The sequence below is a fragment of the Ammospiza nelsoni genome, chromosome 3 (assembly GCF_027579445.1).
Source record: "Ammospiza nelsoni isolate bAmmNel1 chromosome 3, bAmmNel1.pri, whole genome shotgun sequence".
Lineage (NCBI taxonomy): Eukaryota > Metazoa > Chordata > Aves > Passeriformes > Passerellidae > Ammospiza > Ammospiza nelsoni.
In genome coordinates this window covers 7,091,428-7,115,535 of record NC_080635.1, presented here as the reverse complement: position 1 = coordinate 7,115,535, position 24,108 = coordinate 7,091,428, and the positions used below count along the sequence as shown (strand labels likewise).

At 50.7% G+C, this 24,108-nt stretch overlaps 1 protein-coding gene across 2 annotated transcripts in view; it reads right to left on the bottom strand.

Annotated features, from left to right (window-relative positions):
• ITPKB (inositol-trisphosphate 3-kinase B) overlaps nucleotides 1-24,108 on the bottom strand; it is a 65,396-nt gene that overhangs the window by 2,469 nt on the left and 38,819 nt on the right. The window contains exons 3-7 of one of the 2 annotated variants that reach the window (XM_059468315.1): nucleotides 12,694-12,793; nucleotides 11,916-12,129; nucleotides 8,594-8,798; nucleotides 3,831-3,932; nucleotides 2,371-2,442 (exon numbers count right to left, since the gene is read on the bottom strand). In XM_059468315.1, coding sequence (XP_059324298.1) covers nucleotides 2,371-2,442; nucleotides 3,831-3,932; nucleotides 8,594-8,798; nucleotides 11,916-12,129; nucleotides 12,694-12,793 — 693 coding nt within the window. Of the gene's footprint in view, nucleotides 1-2,370; nucleotides 2,443-3,830; nucleotides 3,933-5,340; nucleotides 6,236-8,593; nucleotides 8,799-11,915; nucleotides 12,130-12,693; nucleotides 12,794-24,108 lie in introns of those variants that run through there. The other variant, XM_059468316.1, reaches the window with a different exon arrangement.

The window sequence follows — 24,108 nt, the reverse complement described above, 5'->3', positions numbered from 1 at the left end:
ATTTACTCATACAAATCCCAGGTCTTGGCAGAAGGAGAGCATCAGGAAAACATGGGCATGAAAGATAAAGATGTCACTTTGGAAAATGAGCTAAGGTCCCTTAGCAAGGAATGAGATGAACCGTCTCAACCTTCAGATGGGGTTTTAAGGCTGATTCTTTGTGATCAGCCTGTGCTCTCTGCACTCACCAATCCTGCAGAACACCACTGCAGGGATGGGGACATTCCAACTACAAGTAACTTGCAACCTGCTGTCTCCTGCTTCAAACACCATTGTATTACACCCACACTGTCCCTAGAATATTTTCCTGGCACTCACAGCACTCTGGGGATGCAAAGTGTAGAGCTGCATGGATTTCCTTTCCTCTGAGTTCACTCAGCTGCATCTGCTTTGAAGGGCTCCTTCCTATCCATCCTGAACAGCCTTGGGGAAAATCCTGCAGCAAGCAGTGGCCTGGGCAAGACCAGGGAAGCCAGGAGGTGCATCTGGGCTCTGACAGCAAAAGTCTCAAGGCCTGTTGCAGTGGGATGAGACCCCACAAGCTCAATGGTCACCACACACAAAGAAGAGAGATGCTCAGCAGCTCAGCATCCTGACCCACCCTGGCTCACAGTGCCACCAGGCTGACAGCCAGCAGCAGCTCTGCTGTGGCTTTCCAGCGCTTAGGAAATGTGTATCAGTAACAAGCCAGTCACCATCATGCTCTTCTGCTTAATCTCTTCCTCCAGTCACAAGATTTCAGCAGGGGCTTCTACAGAAAAGCACCAATGGGTGCATTTCAGAGCTGTTCCAAATGCAAACTGCTTTCCAAATTCTGATATGAGTGAATTGGTGAATTACACTCATTTTTCCCTATGTCACAAATAGGGACCTTGGTGACCAGAGTGCAAGGGCTGCAGCAGAGATGATGCAGAGCACTGAGAGCCACGAGTGCCCCTTATGATGTGGAGGTACATGGAAGAGAACCCAGCTGGTGTCAGCCCTCCAGAACAGCAGCACTAAATGTTACTGGGGACTCCCACATCCCTGCTATCAGCAGGGCTTAGCCTGAGGTTTGCCTTTAGACAAGGGTTTTGAACAGGATGCATGTAGTGTTTGCAAAAGCTGTTATAAATTTACATTTTTCAGGAGACTTTTTCCTCCAGTGTGTTGGGAAAACGTCCAAGGTCCAGAGATGCTTATTATTTCCAAGAAATGCTTATCTTTAGCTCTCCTCCTGCTAACCTCTGTCTTGGCCAGGACAGAGCATTCTAAATTTAAGGAAAAGCCTTTTGCTGACATTCCTCATTTGTGTGTCCTGGACTGCCCAATTCCCCTGCAGCTCCTTGGAGGAGCCCTGCTCAGCAAGGGCCCCACAGAGGGACACAGAGCTTGGCAGACCTTCTGCTGTGCTTCATCTCAAAGTGGGATGGAAAGTCAAAGCTGCTGCTTTTTAATTTTTAAGGAGTGGAAACTCCTTTCAAACCCTCTTTGAAAGGCTGCTTTGTTTCTGTGTTTTCAAATGAAACCCTGGCACTCGGTTTCAGGGAGAATTTTGTTTCCTGTGCTGAACTGCCTTGAAACCCTCAGTTTTGACATTTCCCTTCCAGGCACTGCCACCAGGAGGCATGGCCCCATCTGCCTTTTGCTCCTGGCAGGACTCTCCGTGTCTGGCTGGGGCTGAGGTGCCTCTGGATGAGGGACAGTGGGCTCTTGGACTCAAAAATTCCTATGAGGCTCTTTATTCCTACACATGACAAGGACACGCACTCTCGTGTTTTGTTAAGTAAATGTAACAGCAAAATTATTGCATTAAATTGTGAGGCATTTCAGTTCCTGAAATGGCAAAAAAGACAGTGTTCCCTCCTTGTTTTCCCATCAGCACTGAGTCTTCACTATAGAAAATGTTGGTATTGTGGACACTCATTTCTGTATGAAATTCCTTTGAAAGGTAGAGTTCATACTGTGGTGCCCCAACCAGCTCAGGAAAGGCATTTTTGGGGTATCTGCAATTTATGGCTGTGTTGAAGCCTTGTTTGATCATGTGGAGCAACTGTCAGCCAAATGATACCTGACATGCATTTAAATAGACATTTATCCCGAGAAAACCCCTGTTCTTTTACACTAGGGAATTTTCCCTGTCATAAACAGCCCGAGTTCCTCCTAGATCACTTTTAATCTGTTTGAACATTGGCTTTCAGTGGATTTGAGCCCATGTCAGATGCACAAACATTGCATGCTATCATCTATATTTGCATGTAAGTATTGCATACACATATGAAAATACAGATATAAGAATAAACCAGCCTCTGACTTTGACTTGTCTGCTTGGACAAGCTGGGATTAAACAGTTTGCCCCTCCAGGCAGATCTATATAAACAGCAGAATTACCTCATGGCACTTGAAGAACGGGGATGTCTCCAGGGTAGCACGGATACCCTTCAACCGGTTCAGGTAACTGTTCTGGAATTACAAAAAAAAAACCCCCAAATCCAAGGCATTAGTGTTGCAGGAACCTACATAAAACCCACTGCATTGGGGCAGACAGGAAAGTCACCCCCGTGCCCAGCATCCTCCCACAGACCTTTCCCTCTGGAGAGTTTTTTATGATCCACTTTTCCTTTTGGTTTCTACATCACCCTGAGCTCCTGTGGCTTTCACAACTTAGTGAAAGCATTTGATTTTGCTGAACTGGTGCTTTCTGCAGAGTGCCCTTGCCTCCTCCATGGTGGGAACACCTAGCTCAGCAGCTGCTACTTCTTCCTCTCCCCTGCACTCCCTTCATAGATCAACTCTTCACTTCAACTGCCTTTTTAGCACTCAGGCAGTGACACATCATGAGACCCTTCTGCAACTCTGTTATCAGCACTTTTGCAAAGCTGGTCCTGTGGGCAGAAGGGCTTTCACCATGGCCAGCACACAGGTCAAGAGCCACAAGCCTGTTTGAACAAATTACTGGAAGGCACTAAACATTCTCAGGGGGCCCCACTGCTTTTGGGGTTTATATAGAAGAATCAAGCACAGGAACACACACACAGACACAGCAAGTATCTGGGCACAGTAAAACACCTGCAAGGGGAGAGGTGGGACTGCTGTATAAAAATGCACTGGCCAAGGAACCCCACCCAGAGCCATGGCCTGATGTGTGCTCTAAGTTCTCTGGGGTTAAAATGCAGCCAGGCAACTTCATCTACAGATCCAGGAAAATCCCTGGGTAACTCCTGTGAAAGCAAGCATGCCAGTTTGAAGGAGACAGTGCCAAGGGCCTCTCCAGCTGGAGCACTGCACTTGGAGACTTGATACAGCACAGCTTAAAATGGGAGTGCTTTGTCAAATAGGTTATTTGACACAGTTGGTGTAAATTGTTTACAGCCAGATCTCTTATTCTCCTGGCAGCTTAGGGAAGCTTGGAAAACGCTGCCTGTGGCTTGCCCATGTGAAGTGTGCCTGGCACAGGATCAGCCTGCTGTGAGAAGGGCACAGGCACCCCCCATGCAGGATGGGAGCCCCCAGCACTCACACTGGGGTACAGACAGGGCTGGGGGGACCACCAGCCCAGGGGTGAGGGACAGAGCATGGCTGTGACTCCTCAGTGGGGATTGGGAGCCAATCCTGGAGATCCTCAGCAGGCTCAGACTTGGGTCAAGCAGTGCTGCTACAGCCAAGTCCCTTCCCAGCTCTCCACTGCTACCCCTTCACCCGGCACCAGGACAGTTTCTCTTCAACACTTCTCATGCTTTCTAAGAGACATTGCTCAGGCTTCAGCCCTGCAGGCCAGGGACCTGATGAGCTGAGGCCAGGCTCCACGGAACTGGCCTCTCCAGGCAGTGCCCCCAACACCCCTCACTCACCAGAACATTCCTGTTTCCTCTGGTGAACTCGCTGAAGGCCTCCATGACTTGTTCCTTTGTCCGTGTCTTCTTGAAGTCCCGGTTCACAGTGCCGTCCTCTTTCTTGAAAAGAAGGGACAGGGCTGAGTTGGATGGGGAGGGAGTTGGGGCAGGAGAAGTGTTTCTGCAGCCATGCATGCTGCCAAGCAGGATGTGACCAGCGTTTCTGGCAGCTGAAGGATCTGTCTGTGGAGCAGGGCTGAGCACAGGCAGCAGGTCTCTGCTTGCACATCCCAAATTATCCCACAGCCCCAGTGCATTGATCTCTAATGCAAACAGAACTCCCCATCATCAAATACTTGCCAAGGTCACTGGCAATGCAGACAAACTCTCCTCACAGACTCACAAACTCTCCAGGTGCTTGCTGCTAACAGAGGCTGGAGACACCTCTGGAGACATTTGGGCTCAGAAACATTTGTTTCTGGTGTTTCTGAGCCCAAATGGCTTCCCATGGCTGCTGTGGCTGAGAATGGCACTGACACCAGCCCTGGACTGTCCCTCTGGCTTGGGGAGGACAGCAGAGCCTGATCACAATGGGACAAAACTGAGCATGGATGGGAAAAACATCTCAGGAGCAGGAACAAAACTGCTCTGTGAGAAATCCTCCATGGACAATTGCAGCAAGGACCAAGCCTAAGGCCACCTGGCCTCTCTGGTCCTTTGACAGTCCAGGGATCACAAACCCTTCAAGGCAGCAGCCTGGCACTGAGATGCAGTGAGCAGCCTTGTGCTCTCCTCTGCCTTTTCCCAAGGCACATCCATCCTTGGCCTGCCATGGCGCGGCTTGCCCACTGCGGGGACAACACTCAGAGGCTCCTGTCTGAACCTCTGGGCAGCTCTGTAGGTCTCTCCCCATTTCCCTGGTCCTTCTGGGGCTCTGATTTTTACATCAACTCATTTCATTGTCCAGAGGGGCCCTGGGACAGGCAGGCAGATCTCACTTCCTGGATACAGGGGCTATTTTAAACCACACTTGCTCGTGCTCACAGCTCCATTGCAGGGCTCCATCCCACCACCCCACACAGCTCGTTTGCACACAATACAGCAAAGGGACAGGGGCCAAAAGACATCCTGTGGGCTGGGGAAGATGAAGGAGCAGAGGCTGGGGGAGGAAAAAGGCACAGTGAAATCACTTGCCCTGGAGGTTAGAGATCCATCTGGGGAAGTGCCCCAGCACAGGGCAATGAGCAGCCCCCTGGAGAGGTGGCTTGGGGGAACGTCAAGTGCCCAAGGCAAGCCTGCCACCAAACCAGCACCTGAAGTGCAGTTTGGGATGAATCACACAGCACACTTCAGCTTCCAGCTTGTGTTTGGTGTAAGCATTAACAAAAGTGGTAACAAAAGCAACACACAAAAGAAAAACTCCAGGAAAAACTTTGTTTGTACCCAGCTTCACATCACCCTGGGCTCAGCCTGACCATTGTGCTACCACAGGGTCCAAAAGCAATGCTCAGGGCTGGCAGAGTGTGTATTGGCAGGGGTCAGGGACAACCTTTCCACTGCTGGGATTTGTGCTCTCAGCTGTGACCTTGCTCAGGATGCTCTGGTGAGTGATGGACAGGGGAAGGGCACTTTGCTGCTGCATGTCCTCCATGTGAGCCCCTGACATGGCAGCTCAGAAATGAACCCACCCTCTCCCAGGGGGATGATCAATATCAACCTGGACAAGGGCCACAGCACTAATTCCACATGTAAAGAGCACAACTTTCCACAAAGCATCCAAGAAAGGAGATGGACTTGTAAGTGCTCCTAAAAATACACGCAAATCACAGATGGCCTTTCCGATAAGGCGGTCTCAGCTTCAGGAAGGCCAAGCAGCCTATCCCTAGTGCTGCTCCCACCTCCTGCAGCTTCCTTGCCCAGCCAGAGGTTGCTGCCACCAGGCTGACAGCTGCCATGCCATTCCCAGGTGTCTGAGCCCCCAGGGGGCTGCCTTCCACGCAGGAGCAATGTGAGGGGGCTGATAAGGGCTATCACAACCTCCACCCAGCAGCGATTCCAGCTCAGCTGGCGTCACTGGGGCAGGGCTCAGGTCAGCCACATCTCTGCCTCTGGCCTTGCATGGCTTGGCACACTTAGGAGGAGGCTTTCCTGCCTGGTTTAGGGACCCAGCAATGCCATCCCACCGTGGCCTTGCTGCAGGCAGTGGTGAGTAAGGCTCAGAGCAGGGCAGCATTTTGGGAGTGTCGCTTCTTTCAACGGGGCCACCAGGGATCACTTGTGTTACTTTCAGCATAGAAATTTTATTAATAGCTACTGTTTCCAGCAGGTTCAAGCTATTCCAGAAAGTCACATGAATGTCATTATCTCCTTTTGCAAAGGAAAATTTCCATTTTAAAGACGAAGAACTGGATCATCAAGGCCACCTGGGAAAGGGAGAGCTCAGTCAGGAAAGGGCTGCTATCCTCATGCCCAGCCCTGAGCTGCCTGTTTGCCCTACCTAACTGTGCTATCCAAAAAGTTTCCACTGCTCCTCTCCTTCCTATGAGCCCTTCCCACATGTCGAAGGTCAAATCCCGTCCTTCCCTTGCACTTCTCAGAGCTCTCCTCAGGCAGCCCCCATCCATGAGCAGATTCACCACTGCTCTCCCCAGGGAAGCATCCACAGCAAGAAATAAAACAAGGGAAGACACCAGTGGCACCTTCCCTAACACACAAACTCAATCCCAGAAATAGGGAGAACAACAGGGATACAGCAGAGCATGACCAGCCCTGTTGGAAAAGAAAAAAGCCAGCTGTGAAACAGCATGAACTGCTAATGCTTTAGCTTAGGGGAAAATAACCCAGAAGCTGAGGGATTTAAGGAGAATTACAGTAATTAGAGCCTTGATCAAATTAGTCAACCCCCTAGCAGCAGCAGGAATACTGCTGGAGGCCAGAACTTCTCAACATTTTTCAATTAACAGGCTTGCTTCACCTCTTTGAAAAAAAAATCCACTGCTCAGATCAGGCAGCAACTCATTTAAGGTCGGCTAAACAGAGGTACAAATCTCATAACTCCTTTATGGCTTTTATTTCCCTTCACAGGGTTTTTTGGCCTCCCTGGGGATATGATTTGTTTAGGGTTTGTTTTGTTTTTTCTTTTTTACATTTTTTAATTTCAAGTGTTTCGTATGTAGCCTGACCCCTAAACATGCCCAGACTGGGAAGCACTACTGGAGGCCAAGGATATATCCTGCTGGACTGTAAGTAGATATTTCTGATTACATCAAGAAAGCAGGGGAAGAAGCAGTGCATGGGAGCTTTAGTCCCAACTGGAAATGCTACCAAGGAAGCCTAAAAAAATCTGTTGTGAGAGCTTTATTGGGGACTGCTTAATTTGTTTCAATTCTATCATTTTGACACCGCTATCTTCAGGCAGGAGGTTTGGCTACAGAAACCCAGACAGGCACTCTGGGAGAATTCTGCCCAACTCAAGGTGAGAAAAATAATCTGTGATCAAGAGAAACAAACTCCTCCAATCAAGACACATGCAGATATGAGCCATTGTTTCCACTAAGAGCAAGTGGCTGCTCTGAGCTGGGTCCTGGGCCCTCAGCAGCTACCCAAGCCTGAATTACTGCAAACACAACTTGACAGAGCCAACACCATGCCCAGGCATGCAGTGAAACCCTTGGCTCAAGTTTGATGTTACCTTTAATTCACACTGGCTGGCTAGCAAAAGGCACAGGCCACTGCTGGTGCTCATGCAAGCAGTACCACTAATACTCTGTGTATTAACTGTTCGAGTGCCACCCCAGACACCTTTCTCACCTCCCTGGAGAAAATCTCCTGGGCTGACTCACCTGCTGGGGACACAGAAGCATCCCAGCTGTGTGTGCTTGTCCCATTTCACTGGGGCTCAGCTGCTGAATCTTCCTGGACAGGCTGGTAAACACACCCTCCTGACTGACTGTGGCTAAGCTCCCAGCTCCAACCACAGATGGGCACACGTTCAAGCTGGGATTTGGATTAATGGCTCAGCCCAGTGGCAGAGCAGAATTGAAAGCAAACAACTAATTTGAGCCTTCAGGTTGGAGGATGGCACTTTGTATTTTGCAGGGAGGGAGAAGTCAACCAAGCAAGCTGATGTAATGAGATTATGTCTAAAACCATCCTCAGGATGATGCCCTGAGCTCAGCTGCACTCTCAGAGCAGCAGCAGTGCCCTGGCTGAGGTGCCTGTGAGATGCTTTGGCTGAAGGGGCAAAGCAGACCCCATCTGGGCTGCATGTATGTGTGCATGATAAGACTGTGTGTATGTAGAGAAAGACATCCCAGTGCCCTGAAACAACTTCCCTTCCTGCTCCCCATTGAACTCTCCCTGAATTCTCTACTGCAGCTGTTTTCCTATTTCAATCAAACCTCAAATTTACTGCTGTTTACTTTGTCCTTTTAGATCACTAAAAGGAGAAAGCACCTAAATTTCTTTATTTTTAATATAATTTCTGGGTAATAGCTGTAAACTTTGCCATGATCCCAAGTGAAGAGCTTATCTTAGCCCAAATTCAAAGAGCAGTAGGAGCCTTGACCCAGATTCAGGAAAGCATGTGGCTAAGCACATCCTTACTCTCAGGAAAGCCCTTCCTGATGGGAATAAAGGCAGCCAATGACTGATGCTCATTTACACCTTTCTTGAGCCAATTTCCTGTAATTTAATAATTAATTTAATTTGCTGTGTGTGTGTGTACCTCTGTGAGTTTGGCTAGTGAGCTGTTCCCTGCTGTTCCCACTGGCCAGGCTCACCTTGATGCCCTCAATCCTGAAGCCCAGTGTGGCTGTGGAGCTGATGGTCTCCCTCCACTGCATGTAGCGGGGCTTGGTCACGGCACGCAGCACGTTCTCCTCCTCGGTGGGGGCATCAGGGTCCACCTCAATCATCTTCTGGTACATGTCCTTCCTCAGGCTCGGCTTCTTGCGGGCCTTGATCAGCTCCTCCTCCAGGTACGTTCTGCAGGGAGTGAGGTAACAAACATGAGGTGCCACACACCCACAGACAGCCCTCGGCCCAGAAATCAGGCAGATCCAGGACAGCTGATCCCTAAGGAGTAGTGCAGCATAGGAAATAATGGAGCACGCCTCATTGTGGCTGAATCAATCCTGATTTAATTATCACTCCATCATCAACACCCGATATCTTTGCAGTTCATCGAGGAACCAGTCTGGCAATAACAAGGGAAGTTATTTCTCTTGCTGCTGCCACCCCAGCAGCCTCCTTGTGCCACCCCTTGTCCTGAGCTTACCCCAAAGTTCAGGAAACCTGAGCTAAACATGGCTTTCAAGATAAGACCAGGAAACTGTGCACATGCTCTAGGAGCCAGCTGAACTGAAGACATGAAGGACATTACTGTGTCCCATCCTTCAGCATCAGCTGCTGCTGCTCCTGTGCTGTCTTACATATCAAGAGTTCTATTATCATTATGGTGCAAGGATTCCATATTGCCAGGGTTTCATACCTCCTCAATGTTTCTCACAGGCAGCTCCTCTGAGCACTGACTGTTCCTGGTCCTTGCAGCAGCCATCTGACTACAGAGCCCACCAATCCACACTTTTATACCACTGTTCTTATTGGCTACAGGTGTGGCCTGTTAAGATCAGGCCTGCTCCTAATCTTTAGTAATTGGTCCATGCAACTCTTTAGGGGATAAGATTACATTCTATACCACCTTCATTTACCCATAGTGTATCCACCTATGCTCCTGTGCTTTTGCAATTCCTTCACTTTCCTGCACCACGAGGGCTCTGCCTCACCAGATGCTAAACTGGGTGGTTTTCTGGGGATGATCTTGCCCAGTATAGGTCTGCTTCAAGTGGACTTCCTAGCAAAAGCTTTCTCTTCAAGATGAAGCACAGGAAAGGATGCAACCTTGGCCAGGTGCTTAGCACCACCCCAGGTCCACAGGGTGCAGCCAGGATGGGGGAATGGGGGAAGGAGGATGGAAGGTGCAGAGGAGTGTGCAAAGACCTTGGTTTTATGCATGCTTCAGAGAAGCACCCCTCTGTGCCAGAGCACAGTGGTGGAAAAGTTCTGTACTCTGGCAGATGCATAAAACTGTCATCCACAGAGTAATACTTCCTGCAGCAATAATAAACCACCACAGAATTCCTCTCACAGCTCCCAAATCAACCCTGGCTCAGCCTGGAAAGTGTCCAGGCCCTCCTCAAACAGCCCACCAAGCTGGGTGAGATGTCCCAGCAAAACAACACAGGACTGACCCCATCTGTCACTGTTCTACACCTCCCACTAGCCATGCTCAGCTCTGCAGAGAGAAAGTGCCCTCTGCCCATGCCCCTTGTGCCAAAATCCCAGCACCGAGTGTGGGATTCACCTCCAGAACCAAGCAAAACAAGCTGGGAGGATGCTGAGTGGGTTATGTGAGACAGTGTTCCTGTGTCCCACAGGGCAAACTGGTGCCTTTGCTTAGGGCAGACATCCCCAGGCCATCAGCCCCCTTGAAAAATACTGCAGGTAAAAGCAATGAAAGTCCTTGGCTGAGATAATCAAATTCATTATTTTGGTGCAGATGGAATAAAACAGCAGAATAAAGCAGCAGCATGCTGGATGTGCTGCTCAGATGCTCAGAGGGCTAGAATTTCTTCTTTTGAGAATGACAGATCATCAATGTCTGTGGCCTGGTCCTCCCCATCGCCTCAGGCTTGTGCCATCACCAAGGCTTAGGAAAGACAAAGTTTTGGAATAAGCTGCCACATCCCAAAGCCAGGCTGGCATAAAAAAAACCAAACCTTTATCTGCCTGGCAGCAAGCTGCTGGCTCAGAGGGCAGGTTTAATACCCCTGAGGTTTAGACTATTTGCTCAGCCATGGGGATGCCCCATTCCACAGCATTAACTCCATTCATCCTCTCTCTCCAGCTCCTCCCACGGCACCATCTTATTTTGGGATGACCATGCCCAGCACATTTGTCCCCTTGCCTGAGCTCCCAAGCCCCAGGTGCATAAATCACCTGACATGTGATCTGTGCATGGAAGCTTTCTCCCTCCCTTGGACAGCCACGGGAGCACCTGGGCAGCACATCCAGAGCTCTCCTGGTGCTGCTGTCTGGGTTTCCTTCCCAGAGCAGCGTGTGTGTGCCAGCCAGGGCCACATGGCTGCGCAGGGCCCTCTGCCCTTCCCTCCACCCCTCCGGTGGAAAGTATTCCCCGCCCCTTCCCTGCCGGCAGCCCGGCACGCCAGTTCCAGTTTCACATCGGGATTCAGGAGGGGAAAAAAAGATTCCTCCCTCGCACAGAAAGCATCAGCTTTTCCAGCAGCGCGTCTCCACCATGTCTGGGCTGCGCCTTTGCCAGCGAGGGGGGTCTCAGCCCTTCCTGCCACCAGCCTGCAGCACACCCAGGGCTGAAGGGTGGCCTGAGGCTGTCCCAAAGCTGGCTGCCACCTGGGGCCACCAGCCCTGCTCGCATCTGCTCTGGGACACCCTCGTCAGCTGTGGCACAGCTCACTCAACAACTGCTGCCGGCCAAGTGGCTGTAGCCCGGGATCCTGGTGGATCTGGAGAGATGGTTCTCAAGGAGGACACGGGTAATGTTGCTCATCTGTTAGGAAATATTTCAAGGGCTTTGCGTGAAAGGCACTGAGCTGCTCAGCACACGCATTTCATCCCTCCAGTGCGCATCGGAGCAAAGGCTGAGCAGAGGGGAAATTTCTCGCTCACTGAAATTGTGCCTTTCAAGAGTCTTTATTTCATCCCTCTGGTGCCCTGGGCAGGATCTCCTACACCCCATGCCTTGACTGTGTGCTCATGTGGCAGAGAGAACCTCCCAACAGCTACTGTGCCATTCCTGAATGCTCAAACCCAAGCAGAGTGCTGTCCCCTCCACCACAGCAAACCTTTCCCAGCATGCAGGACAGTCAACAAGCAGAGAAGGAAGGAGCCTGGTGTATCCTTTCCATGCCCAGCTTTCCCCATGGCTCTATCATGGTATTGGCTGAGCTTTACCTGAAGACAGGTGAGCCTTAATTGTGCGTTTCAGGCAGTTTTACCTAGGACATGCATTTACTTTTGAGTATCCTGTCTTAAAACTCAGAAAATCTCCCCAGTGCCACTCACCTGACCCCCATTTTGCAGTCCATAACACAGGGGGAGTCAAACTCAGCCAGCAGATCTTCCATCTGGTTGTATCTCTCGCCATCCTTGACCACATCTCCATGGTAGGCAGGGACATAGGGCTTCAGGACATCGTTCATGAGGCGGTCGAGGCACCGCTGCTCCGATTCACAGTGCTTCTTCAGGATCCTGCCATTGGCCGCCGCCTTGAAGCTACCTGAGGGGCACAAGGGACAATGTGGCACTTGCTTTGGGTGGCAGGGGGACAGGAAAGGCAGCCCAACACCTTGGAACAGCTCCATTTACACCTGCACCCAAGGAGTCCCTACAGGCAGGACTGAAAAGCTCAGGGGTTTATGAGCAGCACCGTCACACCCCAAGAAGGCAGAGACCCGTCCTGCAGCACCCAACAGGTTTGCTTCACATCCTCTGTGCACTTTCCTGTAGGCTCACATCTTTGTGTCTGTGCTCATGTGTGGGGCACCTTTGTGCTGGGCAGCATCACCTGCTTGGCAGTGGGTCAGGAGCTGGGCCTGGCTCTCACCCAAAGCACCCAGGAAAAAGCAGCAATAATTCCTGCTGGCCCTGGGAGGCCCAGAGCACCTTCACACTACCCCCACTAGCACTTAGATTAAGTCACTCTCCTGGGCTAGAGGCTGGGAGCTGCAAGCTGTGACACTCATGGAGCAGCCTGAAGCAATTGGGGCCAGCAAAGCTCATTAAGCTGGGATAATGAAGGTGGCCCTCCCTGTCACCACTCTGTCCCTCCCCATGTCTGTACCTGCGTGTCCCGCTAGCTGGATCCAAGGGTACTTCTTCTTGAAAGACATCACAAACGGGGACCAGTGCACCATATTCTTGATCTTCCTCCATGACTTGCTCTAAGGGGAAAAAAAATCATGAAGGTGAATGCAATGTTTTAAGCTTTTACTGTCTGTAAAGTCACTTCAGGCAGGACGCAGCTGTTCTGGACAGGGAAAGAGGCACCACAGCCAGCGCAGGATGGAAGCAAACAGAAAATCTGCTCTTTTCCCATTGTGCTGTGCCAAGCCACTGGGCCTCAACTCTACATTCAAAAATCACGAGTAACTTCACTCAAGTGGATGGTGTTACAGCGTTGTTCCAGTTGGCTGCTGCTGCTGCAGAGCGCCCAGCCATCCGCACTGCCTCGTCCCTGCTGCTCCCTGCATCCCTCTGTGGGAGCAGCAGGGACATTAACCCATCCCTGGGCACTGTACCACAGGGACATTAACCCATTCTGGGCACCGCAGGGACATTAACCTATTAATAGGCACCGCAGGGACATTACCCCATCCCTGGGCACCGCATTAGCTCGCAGCAGATGGAGAGGGAAGGCAACCCAGGACTGCCATCCAGCCACAAAACCGAGCTGCAGGTCCTGAGGGGAACAAGAGCACAGGCACACAGAGGCTCCCTGCCTGGCTTTTGTTCCCCCTGAAAGGCAGCTGCTGTGTCCATTAAGCTGGCAGCCCACGTGTGTGCTGATCCGCCCGCTCTGGCCCATCTGTAACTACAGTTCAGAGAACAATTCCCTGCTGACACGTTGTGTTTCTCACCAGATAGATTGCTCTAAACTATTTACATGACTCTAAGAAGGCTGCACTGGAAGGCACACAGCCTCCCTCAAGGCTCCTTCCTGAGAGTTTTTCCCTGGATTGTTCTAGGGAACACACCACCAGCAAAAGGCAGGGGATGACCTCTTATCTTGGCCCCAGAAGGTGACAGCACAAACAAATTATGTGAACGATATACAAGGGCAACAATGGAAAAATGCCTTCTTGCAGGAGCTGGGACAAACAGTGTAGTCCTTGGCTGCTCCAAGCTCCTGGGTTCAGCTGGAAGCCAGCAGATAAATTATCCTCATTTGCTCCGCTGTGAAGGCATGGGAGGGAGCCTTCCAGAAAGCCCAAGTAATCTCTTCCTCGTGTTTGGAGAACTGGCCCCTGTTCCAGTAATGCTTCACAGACAGGCAGGGAAGAGCCAGCAGCCCCAACTTGCAGTTTGGATGCTTGCTGGGGGTGAACTCACAGCACAGGAATCCGTGCTGGGAACTGCTGACATGTTTAAATGGCAAGCAGCAAGAAGCCAGACAGATATGTTCGTGTCTAAAGCGTGGAAATTACACCAGGGTTATCCCATGCACCAGCCCGATGGGGAGCAGGGAGATGCAGGGTGCTGGGCAGCACAGGAGTGGCAGAGGGGAACAATCAAGGTCTTTCCCCACTTTGCAGGCTGGCAGGAGCAGGGCAGCCCTTCCCTGGCTGGCTGCCCGTGGCTGGGAGCGTCCCAGCACAGCCTGGCACTGGGACAGCCTTGCAGGAGTTTGGCAGGAGCTGCCCAGGCACGGGGTGACACCGGGCATCCCCTTCTCCAGGGCTCCTCCACGCCGAGGGCTTGCTTGCTTTGGCAGGGGGGTCGGCCAGTTCCCTACCTGACATGAGGATGGATGTTTTAATTTCCACACAGAGTGCCAGAACTTGTGTGTTTTAGCTGTTCTTTGTTCTCCTTCTGGCAGAGAGCGAAGGGGAAGCGGGGGGGGTGTCCCCTCCTTTTGTTTTTAAAATAGTAACATCAAGTCCTGGCTGATGTCATGAAAAAAGGGGGAAGAGAAAGGCTCTGGGGGAGTCTGGACTCTAAAGGAGTGTGACCACCTCCTCTAAAAGAAGGAGTCCTCCCCTCACTTGCAGCACAGCATCGTAAGTCACTCAGTCCCAGGAAACATGCCAAGGCAATGTGCCTTCCCAAGCCAAGACTTTGGTTCATGGTGGTTAGAGCTTTATAGTTAAACCCTTGAGGTACTTCAAGGTACAGGCAGAGTGGAGGCAAAGAGTCCCTAAAGCAGGGCAAGCCACTCTGGCTTCTCCCTGCCAGGGCTTTCCCTGGCAGGAGTGATGCTCTCCATTCCAGCACTGCTCCCAGGGCAGGGTAATGACCCTGAGTCCCCTGGAGACACAAAACTCAACAAAAACCAACCCTTCTGCTGATCTGAACGGGTCACAGAGCCAGTCACTCTGCACAGCCACCCCAGGAACAGGTAGCACATCCTCACCCCCTCTATGCCAGAGGGAAATGTTTTCACCCAGGCCTCACCCAGTTTCAGGCACACCTTTAGCCAGGTATTTCCAACCCAAGTTTTAAGGACATGTGTAACAGTGTAACAACCTCTTTTATGGAGAAGCTTGAGGCACCTTTATCCATTTCAAGCCACTCCCAACCTGCTGGAAATCGACTGCAAGGTCAGCTGTCACTGCTGCAGGGGTGACCCACAATTCTGATTCACAGAGCCCCTTTCTCCCTGCTTCCCACAGGGGCAACCACTGGACACTAGTAGGGGAGAAGAGGGACTGCTGTCCCTCCGATTCCTTCAGGAGCCACTGGATTTTTGTTTAACACCTGAGCCCCCTTCCAATGAAATAAGGAGAAGTTTGCTTCACCAAAAGAATGTTGCTGTGTAGTGGCAGTGCTCAAAAGGCTGAGTTTTGCAAGGACAGATTCTCTACTAAACCAGCAGCAGAGGGGATCCCAGAGGAGCAGCACTGGCCAATGCCCCCAGGGATCCTGCCACTCCCTTTGCCTGAAGACAGCAAAATTCTCCCTAGGTAGAGTGTTGCTCCAGAAAGTCAGCCTTTGTACTTTCCCTTGAGAGATGGGAGGTGGCTTTTAACCATCTGCAGGGTCCTTCACCATGGCAAGAGGTCTCTGTTCGTTCAGACAATGATGTGCAAGCAGAGATCTCAAAGCCCATGGTTTGGGATCCCAGCCATGCCAACCTCATGCCAGGCTCTGCAGCCAGCCATGGAAAACCAGAGCCACAAGGTTCACACCACTCCAGTCTCACTCCACATGCAGCAAACAGCCCCTCCACTGCCTCCTGCCCTGCCTGGTGCTATTAATAGGCAAATTGAGTATTAAGGCTATTTACAGTAAAGAAATCTTCTTTAACACTGTGTCAGCCTGTTGGGAACCATAAGGTCGCCGCCTCCGGGCTCTGCAGTAGTCTGTAACTTTTGGTTTACATTTCAAGGAGTTATTTGCTCACACATCCAGGAGCACAGGCACAGCTGTAGGTGCATGGAGGTGTGGTAACTCCCTGGACTCAAAGGATTTTTCACCATACTGAAAGAAACAGCTCTGCAATTACCAAGTGATGCAGGTGAAGGGCAGATCTGTGCTCTTCTCATTTGCCTGCAAGGAGCTGAACCTGCAGGTGGTCATTTCAAAAGGGGAGCACATTTCCAAACCTTTTTCATGATCAAAGCCTGCACTTGATGTGGCACCCTGGCTCCCAGCTCTCCCCCAAACCAGTCCTTTCCCTCCCAGAAAGCTCAGGAAGCTGTGTGCACTGACTGCACTCCTGCACAGGCAGCAAGAGCATGGAGCCTGTATAAGCAGGGAATATGCACGAGGTGTCTGATGCAATTCAACACTTTTTATTTAAAACCTGGTTCAGCATCAGCAAATGCCAGATGATTAGCTGTTAAGTAAATTATTTAGTGACTCTGGAAATATATTTAGCAAGGAATGGCACCGTTTTCCCTAATAGTCTGCCACATGGAGAAGAGGCTCAGCAAGTGCAGAACCAGCTCTGGAAAAGAACTTCTCAGGGTTTCTGCAGCACTCTGCTTCTGCCTCTGCCCTCTTACAGCTTTTGCTTGCTGCACAGAGCAGTATCCCAAGCCAGGAGTGGGATACAGGCCAGAGGAGTTAATCCCTCCCAGTGAGCACCCACAATTGGTCAGGGGGAGAGGAGTACTGGCAAAACAATTTTATCGGCTGTATGTTTAACTTCACTTATCTGAAGCTTAAAGCAAACTCTGGGCTTTTCCCATCTGTCAATAGAGGTTCATATGGAAAGAACAACACAGGAGAATTTAGTGCCAGTGCAGAAGGTCAGAGGATATATTGTGTTTAATTAGATTAAACAAAAAGTGACTGATGAGCTCAGTGCTCGCTGTACATTTTCTCTACTGCATATTTATTCCTTTAATGTCTGCTCAAAGGAGATGTGCCTTTCTCAGACTGCCTGCTGCCTCCCTTTCCCAGCATGGACACTGGTGGAGTTTGACTGGTGTTATTCCCCATGCATGGAGCCAGCAGGGTGCTCTTCCCTTTCCATGCATTCAGCCAGAGAGATAGGCAGTAAGTGATTTAATTTGCTGAAATTATGCTTTCCTATGGTTTTACGGGACCAAAGGTTCCTGGAAATAGTAGGAGCTGGACCTGTATTTTAGTGCTTTTTATTAACATGGTTAGAGGCAAGATTACACAGCTGGGCCAGGGGATGGAAAAGAGTGGGAGCAGCATTAAATTAATTATTTTCCCAATTGTGAAAAGAACTTCAGCTCCTTTCTCCCAGGGAAATCATGAAATATTCCTAGGATCAGAACAGATGGAGGACAACAATGAAGAGACAGTAGTGTCACCAATGCCCCCTGCTCCCCCAGGCTTCACTGGAATTGCTGCAGCCCAGGGACTTGCATAAATGACCCCCTGGCTTTCCCTTCCCTTTGGAGAAAGCCCTGCTCCTGGGGGCTTCACCTCCAGATTTTCTAGGAAGTGATATGAAGCTGTGCTGTTGCAGGCTCCAAGATGTTTCACTCACAACTAGGAGGGTGGGGTGGCCAGAGCCTTTCTGATTTAAAAAACCAAGGCAGCAAGGGCTGAGAAGGGCAAACTTTGCTCCACAGAGCCCTCCTCTTTAACAACTAAATGAGTGGAGGGAACTTTTGCCTGCAGAGCTCCCTCCGTGCCAGCCCACTCCACGGCCGCGCACATCCAGCCAAGGAAAAAGAGGCCATTTAGTTTTCCATGTTTAAAAAGAATGAATGTGTTTTCTTTTGCTCTTTAAAAAGCAGTTAAGGTTTCCCTAGTGATGATTGTTTCCCTTGACTGGGAAAAACCTTGTCACTGCAGCCTTGGTGGGGAGGCCAGCTTTGTTCATTGTGCTGGCGGCTGGGCGCGCAGGGCAGAGCTGGCAGGTACCACGGAATGAACGCCTCCTCCTCCTCCTGCTGTGTCCTGCCTTGGGGCTGACCAAAATGCTGCAAACACACTCAAAAACCTGGGATGTGATAGTGCAGGGCTGGGGTTCTGCTTGGCTTTGCCATCTCTCAGCCCCTGGCTGCCTCTGTCCTTCAGGCTGTGACCGCTGTCCCTGATGCTGGCAGCAATGACGGCCCATATTCTGAATTGTCTTCCTCCTTCTCATCCCTGCTGATGCTTCTGTACTGCACAGCAGATAAACAGCCTTGTTTTGGCCAGAGGAGCAGCTGGCAATGGAGGAGAGGGATGTTGGATCAGTGGGCATTTCTTGATTTAGTCACAAAAGACATAATATAAAAGTTTCAGCAGCTCCCCAAAACCTGGTGGAAGCAATGCCAGTCCCACGTCCCACAGATACCACTGAGCAAAGATAAAATGAGGCCCAACATCAGGCTTCACTGAAGTTAATACAAGGAAATACAGTGTGATGACTGACAGGCATTTCTGGTTGCCTAGATATTCTAGTGTAAAGCCTTATTAGATAAATTATTTTGATGACTGTGGTATAGATGCTCCTGTTGGGGTGTAGTTACTTCTGTTGGGGTGTAGCAGCTTCTGCTACTCTCCAAGGTCTCCATCTCATTCAGAGTGAGGAAAAAATCCTAAAACATGCACTCTTTTACTTCAAACACTTTGTTTTTCAGAATGGTCTTGTTTTAGCCAGGAAGAATTTTGCCTTTCACAAGAGAGAAACCCCTCCCCTCTGGTTTTGTGAAGAATGCCCTTTTCTCCAGTGGGATCAGGGAATCCCACCAGTCTTAGTCCCACCAAGACCAAAGATCTGGGGTAGAGGGTCACAGAGATAAAGCTACTGCAGAGATCAGCATGTGTGATAGAGGAACCTCGGTAAAAAAAACACCTGAAAGCCAGGAACATCTGCTCAGATCATGGAAAAAAATATTCCAGTGTATTGGAAAAAAACCAGGAGCTTGTTGCTCCCTCTTCCTGCTTGTGATGAAGGCAAGGAGAATCAGAAGGAGCAGAGGCAGATGAGTGAGCAGCAGCCCTCCAGCCTGACAATGGAAGGAAGCAGAGCAGCTGGGAATGGGAGCACAGCAGTCCCCAGTGCCTGGAAGGACATTTGGAACCTCCTCACCCACAAAGTGTGAGCAGAGTGGAGCAGGAGCCACATCAACCATTTCACCACACTCAGGGGAAATGGCTACCACAGTGCTGTCAGGCCTCTCTGGCCAGTCTGGCAAAGAAGAAGACAAAAGGCCTAAGTGAGAGTGAAGGCAAAGCCTTCTGTTGTCTCCATGAGGCATTTCTTCTGGTGGAGAGCCTTTACTGAAGCAAAACTGAACACCTCCTAATGCACATCAGCCACAACTGACCCTCCCATAAAGCCAGTGGAATTATTAATTGCCAGCATCAGATATGCTCAGCCTGCTTTCCTGAGTGGGAACTGCTCCAGATCTCTGCAAATGTATTTGTTACTCATTATGTACACAGCAGTAAGATTTGTTAAGCAATTTTCAGCTTGGAAAAGGTGAGTGATTCAGAAACAGCCAATCACATTTGGTGGACTGCTACTTAAGCTGTACAATGCTTCTTCCCCAGAAAGCAGCTAGCCTTTAAAAGTCAGCAGACTATGAAAATCCTTGCTGGTAGCCAAAAGTGGGCCTTGGTGAGCTGATTTGTGACAAGAGCCCCAGAGCAGTGCAGCTCATTGGTGCACAGAGCTGCAGGCAGCCAGATCAGGCGTCCAGCTGAGAAACGGGATGTGCTGCCCAGAGATCTGACCCTGCATCCCTTTTATCAGGGAACTTGTCATCAGCTTTGATGGAAACTGCTCTGTTTCCATCTGGAGATTTGTGTCTGATCCCTTTCCCAGTTCCAGGGTATTCACCACCATCTTTCTGGTTCCAAACATCGTTCCAGCTCCTCAGCTCCTGCAGCAGCACAGTACATGCTGGGGACATGGGCTCCTGTGCTTGTGCTGGCTCCAGCACTTCTCACTCCCAATGCTGCTGGCAGGGAAGGATCCCTGCAGCCTTCCCAACCCTGCCACTGTGAATCCCAAACTGCTTCTAGCTGCTAAATGCTGGGACCAGGAGCTGTGCCCTTCTTGACAGCAAACAACTGCACTGGTCTCTAGTTATTGATTTGAAGTCCAGCTCAGCTCCCTGCAGGCCAGAGGTGCAGTTCAGGATACAGAAGAGACAGGTCCTAAAAGTCACAACAGAGGGCAGTGGTTTGGTAAGGCACAGCCTTCCTGCAAGGAACAACCTGAATACAAAACCTGTGCTTGTACATGTCAGGGATCTGGGATGGGAGCTGTAGGCTCTGCCACATCCTCCCAAGGGATGAGCCAAACCCTGGAGTCCTTTGGGAAAGGGGGGTGCCAGCACTTTCGGAACACAGGTAGTCAGGCCAGCAGGAGACCATAAAAGTGCCAGTTATCTCCAATCTGGCTGATTTAGACTGGTAGAGTTAATCACAGGACAGAAGCTGCCAAACACTCCCAACTACCTTCAATTTGAAGGTAAGTTTTTAGAGATTTAAACCCCAGGATGACAAATTTACAGCCTGCCTGGAGGCACTTGGGTCAGAGACACAAACACAGGAATAACCTCAATGACTGGAACAAAGCAACACTTTGTCCTTAATAAAAAAACTGGGGTTTTTTTGAGTCTGATTTCTTTCTGTGAGCTCCAGGAATGACTGAAATGCCCAGAGCTCATGTCCCCAGAGAAGGGGGGTGCACAGGCATCTCCTCCCCACACAAAGCTCAGAGCAGGCACACGCTGGGGTGTGATGATACCACACCACTCATCCTTTCATTCCGGCACTACCTAGCAGGGTGGACACGGGCCAGACAGGGCTGCCACTGGCTCCCAGTGCTGCTGAGGCCATGGGAAGCATTTCCTCTGGCATAGCACAGAGGGCATTGATATGGATGCTGTACATGCAACACCCTGGCAGCATAATGCCCATAAGCACTGATGATAAACAAGCAAGGCTAGCCAAGCCAAGTCATGCCATGCCAATGAAGCAATCTGCAGGAGAAGCTGGGTGAGAAAGGCCTGGCTTGCAGACTTGAGTTTTGCGGTTGCTGAAATCCCCAGACTGGTTCACACTGGTTTGGGACACAGAAAATGTTTCCATTGTTGTTCCCTGGCCCTGTCCACTCATGGAGTTAGATCCCTGCTCTTCTGCTGTTTGACCATAACTGCACTTCACTTTGTGGATTGTGTGCATGAGAAATGCATCTCTCCCATGAGCACTTCCAGGGAAATACTCAGATACTTTTAGAGTGCCTTCTGTGAAGTGGGAAGGCAGAGCTGGAAGGGAAGAAAAGAAGGGGCCAAGCTCTGGCTGTGGAAATTTGTTTAGAACAGAGAATTTTTAAAATTAGTCATTAGTGCTGAACATGCTCACATTTACTGGGTATAGGAAGTGTAAAAAGGTGATTTAGAAGAGCAGTTATAAATTTCACAAACATGACTAAACTCTAAAGCTAAATGTTCAACAGGCGTGACCTTTTAATTCCCCTTTAAATCGGTTTAGCACTTTCATTTGTGTTTGGAGTCCCTCTTGTTTGGATAGCACTTCGGTGATTTAAAGGACTGTTTAGGAGTTTTATTGTCTCTCCTGCTTTGGAGCTGGGACCACAAATCCCCTGCTAAGTGGCTGGAGGAGTTTCTGCTTGCACAGGAGCTGCTGGGAGCACCAGCCTGCCCTGGCCAGCACTCCCAACCCATCACCATGGCATGGTCCCCTTCTCCCGGGCAACTCCTAAACATCACCAGCAACCAGCAGAAGCTGCTCCAGGAATGGGAGTGCAGTCTGAGCCTCCCTGGTCTCAGATCCTTACAGAAGGAGCACATGCAAACACGATGGCTTTGGGAAACCTCTGTGCCCAGAGAGAGGCACTGCCAGCAGCCAGGAAGCCACAGGCACACACGGCACACATCACCCAGACCTGCTGTGTATGCCCCACACAGTGCCCAAAGCATCTCCCCACGAGACTCAGCACAGCAGCTCAGAGGCTTTGGTCTCTAAAGAGCACTAAGAGCTATTTAAAAAGTGGGCTAAACCTGAAGGCAAAGAGAGATTTGTTACAGGCACTGAGCACCCACAGAGCAGTCTCCCTGTGTGCTGCAGCTCAGCTCAGCTTTTCTGCTCTGCACTACTCCTGGAACCAGGGCTTGTGGGCATCCATGGGACTTCTCTCCCTCAGAATAAGAGAGACACAAGCTCGTTCCCCATGGTGAACTCTGCTTCTGAGCCCACCTTGTGGGTGCCCTGAGGCTTCTCCCCCACCAGCTTTCCAGCCACACTGCCCTGATGGATATGGGAAGCACAAACCATGCGCTTTAGGAGCAGCTGCTTGTGGGAACTCCTTCCTCACTGGACACATCAACCACAGGCTCCCAGGAGCATGGCAAGACCAAGCTAATTACAGGGCTTCAAACATGGACCAGCTCACATGCTCAGCTGCTCATTCCCAGTTCTCCACACAGGCTGAGAACAGGGACTCTATCCACATTTCCTTCAGCTAGATTACCCCACTCCCTATCCACACAGATCCAGCCCCAGGTGCACTCATGCTCTGCCAGGCAGGGAGCTCCTCAGTGCCACACCCAGAGCAGGCTCACCCAGCCTGGCGGGGACACAGGGTGGCACCGGAGCCAGGGCACCGGCTGTGAGCAGCCATGTGGGACGCTGGAGATCAGGATGGAGGGAGGAATTCTTGTTAACAGCACACCTCAGCTGCCCCCCAGCCCACTGCAGCAGAAGGGCTGGCAGCGAGCAGACCTCACAAACAACCAGCAGTCATTTCATCCTTGGCTTCATTCTCGGAGTCAGAGCCTTGCACGCACCCCTTCACCATTTTAGTTATGAGTCATGGAAAAAATGTCAGCTGCAGCTACAGAGCCCCACTCCTGCAGGGCCAGGTACCTACCTCTGCTCCCAAAGCCAATGTCCTGGCACGCCTGCCTGCTGGGAAAGCATCCGAGGGGCCGGCTGGGCAGCGCTGTGCCAGGGAAAGGCCGGCACGGCGCTGGGGGACGGAGCTGTCACGGCAGCAAGCAAGGAGGTTTCATCCTCCACTGCTCCCTCCACGCTGCCTCTGAGGCTTGTGAGCAGAGCTGGCGAGCCCTGCTGCACCCAGGCACTCCCCTGAGCCCTTAGGGAAGGGAATGGGATCCTCAGACACACAGAGGGTTACCCAACCCTACGTCCTGGCGCGGCACGCAGCGCTGGATCTTCCAACCCAACCGTGCGCTGACACGCAGGGGTGGGGCGGGGGAAGAAAAAGAGGATTTCAGCTGTTTAACTTCTAAGAAATTGAGGAAAAGCTGATCACTCCTGTGAAACTGGCTGCAATCTCCTCAGAGCTCGTACATGCCATGCTGCCAAGGTGTCAGCTGGGGGAACACTGAGTTTTGGTGGGAAGAGGACTGCAGGGGCCAGCAAAGAAATTTGCTGCTTTGGTGCACGTTCACAGCCTTACACAGGGTGCTGGGGAGGAAAAGGTTTCTCTAAGTCAAAAGGGAAATGCTCATCTGAAACAGGAAAATGGAGCTTTCTTTTGAGCATTAATTGCAGAAAATCACCTCTGCAGAAAAATCACCTCTGCAATGGTTGTGTGATGAATCCCTGCAGCAGGGAGAGGATGCTTGGGGAAAAACACCCTGTCCCTGCTAAATCAGCTCACTCAGGACCCCAGGAAAGCCCTGGGGGCTGCTGCTGGCCCAGGCACAAACGGGGACATGCTGAGGTTTTGGGGGGAAACACTGCTCAGTCAGGGTGATAGCAGAGCTGGTGAGTGCCCTGCGTGGGAGTCCCGGATGTGGGGAGAGAGGGTCTAAGTTCTACAGCAATGCTGACAACATGCTGACCACAAACAGCATCACCCAAGGATCACCCAGGCAATTCAGGTTTGTAAAGACAGATCCAGAGATCTTATTGCTTTTTTTGGAAAAAAAAAAAAAAAGTGAAATTGTTTCTAATCTAAATATTTCTCTTGAAAGAGGCTATATTAAGGCGGGTGGAATGACACAGTGTGACATCCTTTAAAGAGGTGGAGATCACGGGTTTCATATTAAAACTCAGATAGTCTTTCTTGGAACAGCATGTTATGATTGAAGAGAATTCTAGTGAATTTTCTGGTCCAAAAAAGGAG